The 4,784-nt window shown below is 69.0% G+C and overlaps 2 protein-coding genes across 2 annotated transcripts in view; one reads left to right on the top strand and one right to left on the bottom strand.

Moving 5' to 3' along the window:
* The window catches only part of GOLGA7B (golgin A7 family member B), an 8,828-nt gene extending 8,361 nt beyond the window's left edge, over positions 1–467 (top strand). The window contains exon 5 of the mRNA XM_025215633.1: positions 408–467. Coding sequence (XP_025071418.1) covers positions 408–467 — 60 coding nt within the window. The remainder of the gene's footprint in view (positions 1–407) is intronic.
* Positions 468–2,129: 1,662 nt separating this feature from the next.
* Positions 2,130–4,784, bottom strand: part of CRTAC1 (cartilage acidic protein 1) — a 13,005-nt gene continuing 10,350 nt past the window's right edge. Inside the window, exons 13-15 of the mRNA XM_006033738.1 lie at positions 3,218–3,260; positions 2,738–2,881; positions 2,130–2,631 (exon numbers count right to left, since the gene is read on the bottom strand). Coding sequence (XP_006033800.1) covers positions 2,507–2,631; positions 2,738–2,881; positions 3,218–3,260 — 312 coding nt within the window. The 3' untranslated portion in view covers positions 2,130–2,506. The remainder of the gene's footprint in view (positions 2,632–2,737; positions 2,882–3,217; positions 3,261–4,784) is intronic.

Here is a 4,784-nt window from a genome sequence, read left to right as displayed (position 1 = left end):
GGAACCTGTCCTGCCGGGACGAAGGCCGCGCCGAGGTCCGCAGGCTGCGGTACCAGAGCTCCCGCTTCTGAGCCTTCTGCCCCCAGCCCCGGGGGGCACCTCTTGCTGCCCGGGGCCTGGAGGGGGGCAGGGGGCCAGGGACTGCCCGCGGAAGCCCCCTGGCACTGGGCCTGGCACCTGCTGGGGTCAGCAACTGGTGCCGGGACAGGGGTCCCCTGTAGAGCCACGCGGCCTGTATCCCCTCATTCCCAGCGCAACCGGGCACCTGATCCCTCACGTTGCCAGGATCAGGCCCTGCCTGGGCTGGGAGGGGGCAGAGGAGGCATCTGTGGGGGCCGCTGGCTCTGATGCCTGGGGCACCCCCTGCCCTTGTCTCCTTGCTGCTCCGCTCCTGCCACCCGTGCCAGCCCTGCCTGGTGCGCAGCGGGCACAGCCTTGGCCCTGGCCCCCGCGGCCTCTTCACGTAGGTGCCCGGCTGGGCGAGGGCCTGCCCGGCCGCCTGGCTCCCACCGTCAGTGTTACCCCTCCCCACATCTCGGTGCGTGCCCTGTCCAGCATGGTGCCCCCAGCCCCGATGCACACGCTGTGTCTGGCTCCTCAGTGCCAAAGCTGGGCAGGGCTGGGGCAGGGGGGGCGGGCGCGGGGTGGGAGGGGGAAGCCTGGGGCATGTCTGCCTGCCCGCCCCAGCCCTGCCCTGCCCTCCCTGCATGACCCCGTCTCTGCCCTGCTGCCCCGTGCCCAGGCCGGCAGTGCTGCTGCCACCCCAGTGCCTGGGCTGCACCCCGGGGTCTCCGTCCCACCATCTGTCTGTCCATGTGCCCCCATGAAAGGTCAAAGGTGAAGTGCTGACCCCAAGGAAGGGGGAGGCGTGACACCCACTCCCCACTGCCCTGCCCCGCGCGGCCCAGGGGTCCCTGGGCACTGGAGCTCCTGCTGTCCAGCCGGGCATGGCCTGAGAGCTGCCCCCGCCCCCACCAGTGCTCTGAGGGGGCTGGGAGGGGTGCAGGCCCGTGCCCAGCCCGTCACGGACCGGGAGGGGCAGCTGGGCCGTGCCAGGGCTGGACGTGGGGTCCTGGGCTGGGCTGACGCTGCCCCCGGAGGGGTCGCCAGGCAGGCGCGGGGGGTCCTGGCCCTGCTCCCTGGCCGGGGCCACATGCCCGCGGGGAGACCCCACTACACCTTGTGCCACAATAAACCTCCTGCTTCTCCCAGCCACCGCCACCACCTCCTCCTGCAGCTGCGGGGAGGGGCGAGGGGGGATTGGGGTCGCTGGCTCTGGGGCAGGTAGGAACTGGGGCGCCCATTCGCGAGCGGCCCAGCCCTGCAGGCTGGAATAGGGGAGGTCCAGATGCCCCTTCTCTGCCCCAGATCTGTGCTGGGAGGGGCACAGGGTGGGCAGGGGCAGCAGCAGGGAAAGGGAAAGGCACGGGGCTGGGACAGCTGCCCGCCGGAGCAGACTGGGGTCCGCCGGGCTGGCGCGGGGCTGCAGGGAGAGCATGGGCGAGGGGGGTGCCCTGCCCTCGGTCCAGGCCCCGCGCTGGGACAGACAGGCTGGTGCTGGGCACAGCCAAGGGGCTGGCGGCAGGAGGCAGATGCTCGATGCCTGGGGCAGGGACTTCACCCCCAGGCAGCCAGGCCTGGTCCCATGGGCCACGCTGGATACCTGAACTCCAGGGCACGGCCCAGTGGCCCAGCAAAGACCACCTTGCGCTCCCTCCCCGTGGCTGCTGGAGCCAGAGGCACTGATCCAGGATCTGGCTCCAGGGCCTGGGGGAGCAATAGGCTGTGTGGGTCGCCCTGCCGCGCAGGCCGGAGCCGGTGCCCTCCGGGCAGTGCTGGGCGGGTGCTGAGTGCACCGCCACCCTCGCCGCTCGGGCTCTGTGCTGGGAGCTGCAGGGCTGGGCCGCATGGGCCCCTATCCTGCCTCCCCCACTCCCGCGGTGCTGCTGCCACCTCCAGCGCCAGCTCTTCGGGCCAGGCACCAGCCGGGGAGCGGGGACGCAGGGACTGCGGCCCCGGTTGGGCTCCCGGGAGCGCCCGGACCCTGCAGCTTGGAGCAGGGAGGGCGAGAGCGGGGCGCAGCGTCGCTCCCCTCCCGCAGCCCAGGTCAGGCAGCGGCAGGCGGGTGCTAACAGACAGGAGTTTATTGGGCGGTCGATCCCGGGAAGGGCTGGAAGACTGAGCAGGGTCCAACTCCGGAGACATTAGAAAACAAACCGGGAGGCCCCTCTCCTAGGGGGCAGGGGCGAGGGGGGACGCCCACCCTCGCCGGGCAGCAGACGGGGCACAGGCCAAACCAGCAGGCACGTGGCGTGGGGGCAGCAGCCTCCCCTGCGGGGCCTGGGGGGCGGGGGCAGCAGGGCCCCGGCTGTTTTCTCAGAAAACATGCAAGGAGGGAAGGCTGCAGGCTGCGCCCGGGCTGGCCCCGCACCCCTGGGCGATGGCCGGAGAGAGGGACGGGGCGGAGGGACAGGCCGGACCGCCGAGGCTGCGCTGGCTCCTGGGGTTAAAGTGCATAGACGTGAAGGCAGAGAGCGAGGCCCAGCAGGAGCGCGGGGAGAGGGTCCGGGGGGTGCCAGGCCCCGAGCTGGGTCCCTGCCGAGGGGAAGCCACCGAGAAAGGCCACTTGAGCTGCAGGAGACAGAGAGAGAGAGGCAGGAGGTTAGTGGCACTGCCCGGCCCCGGAGAGCGGGCGGGGGCACGGGGCATCTTCGTGCCGTGCCGCGCCGCGACTCACCCACGCAGGCCGTGCCGTCCTCGCTGGGCTCGAAGCCGCGGCCGCAGCGCCGGTTGCTGCGGCACCGGTACCCGCCGTAGGTGTTGATGCAGACGGGCTTCTCGCGGGGGCACACGAAGGGGAAGGCCGTGCACTCGTCCGTGTCTGCAGCAGGAGCCCAGCCTGAGTCGAGGCCCCCGCTCTCCCGGGCAGAATGACCCCCGCACCCCTGGCCCAGGATGCTGCCCCGTAGGACCATGCCCTGGCCCCGCGACCCCCACAGACAGCCAGGCCGGCCCGTGACCTGTCTGGTCACCAGCCGGACGCCGGTACCACCACTGGCCACCCGACCGGGGTGGCCCAAAGATCCATTGGACTTACTTCGGCCATCAATAGTACCCCCAGGGACCCGGCCCTGCCCCCACCGCAGCACGGTGCCACGGGTGGGATCAGGCCCACGGCCTGGCACAGCCTCTGCCCCGCGCCGCCCCAGCCACTCACCCACGCAGCGCCCGCTCTCGTCCTGGGAGAAGCCCTGGCCGCACTGCAAGGGGAGAAGGGGCGGGGGTTAGGGTTAGGACTAGGGCAGGGGGCAGCCCTGCTGAAATCAGGAAAACATCTGAAGGTCGCTGTTTCCAGAAAAACCATTGCTTACAAGAGACCCTAGAGCCACGGGCCTGGCAGGCAGCTGCGCGGCCACATCCAGTCCGAACCAGCCCAGACAAACCCAGTGTCCGACCCCTCGGTAAGACCTACCATCACCCCCGACCCTGCTAACATCCTGCGTCTTATCATAGGCTCAGCTCCAGCACCATTTTGCTGCCAGACGAGGCGGACACTAGCGGGTCTGGCAGGTGCGAAGGTCTAATGAAGAGGTGGTAACTGGGGGCAGAAGTGCCATCGGACGTGGAGAACAGCCCTGGGCGTTACAAGGACTGACAGCCTCCCGCCGAGTGTGGGCAAGGGGCAGTTTTGGGCAGCTGAAATACCCCGCCCGCCTGGCAGGTGAGGTCCAGGGGCATCGCGCCCGCTCGCTCAGAGGTCCAGGCCCTGCAGCAGGTGCCAAAACCAGGAGATAAAGAGGGAATTCGGAGATCTCTGGGAAGGCTGAAGGATATCAGCACGCTCGCACCTAACAGTACATCTCACCCAACCTGCCCCAGGTGTCCTCTCCCCAAGGGCGGAGAACGGGACCTGGAGCTTGAAAGTAAATCTAACGATGTAAAAACCCATCAGCACTGGTGCTACAGTGCTGTGCCCATAAAAAAGCCACCAAACTGTCCAGGGAGGCCTCAAAGATGGAGCAGGAGCAGCACTAGCGCAGCGTCAGGGCGCGGACAGGTTGCCAGCCCTGCATCGAGGGCTAAGGCAGCTGCTGAAGAACCACGTGCACAGCGTGACTGAGACCCTTGGCCTGGCCCGTGGGTGCCCAGGATCCCGTGCCTTAGCGAGCAGCTGGAGGTTTGCTGCAGACCGAGCATGAAGCACTGCCTGAAATAATCCAGATGGACTCAGGGCACCGGCGAGGGTATGGTGGGGGCTGCTGGACTGGCAGAAGTACGAGATGGCCCCGGATGCCGCTCAGTGCTGGCAGACGCGCGTCCAAGAGCCTGCCTGCATCCAGCAGCCCCCGCCCCGGGGCTCTGTGCACGCGAACGCGGCCAAAGCGCTGCGCAGCACGCCGCCAGCACCTGGGGGGAACCGGCGATGGACGGCGGAAACGAGTAAAGGAGGAAAAGCATTGCCACTTCCCACCTGCATCTTAACAGAAACGGCAGAATCTAGGATTTAGGGTCCCAGTGCAGTGGGATGGGCAGGAGCTGCTGCGGGGTCACATCCAGCCCAGCCCAGCCCGGCCCGAGGCAGGATCAGCCCTGTTCAAACCAGTCCAGATAAACCCCGCGTGCAACCTTGGAGCTGCATGATACCGTCGTCCCTGAGAGCCCCAGGCATCACCCCCCACCCCTGCCCCCGGGATACAGGGGGCTGCGGCTGCCAACATCCTGCTGCTGCCAGGGGGTCGTGGGCACTGACAGACCCGGGCAAGGGCGTGCCCCCGCTGCAGGGG

This window comes from Alligator sinensis, unplaced genomic scaffold (assembly GCF_000455745.1).
Source record: "Alligator sinensis unplaced genomic scaffold, ASM45574v1 scaffold859_1, whole genome shotgun sequence".
Lineage (NCBI taxonomy): Eukaryota > Metazoa > Chordata > Crocodylia > Alligatoridae > Alligator > Alligator sinensis.
This window is presented reverse-complemented; position numbering and strand designations above follow the sequence as displayed.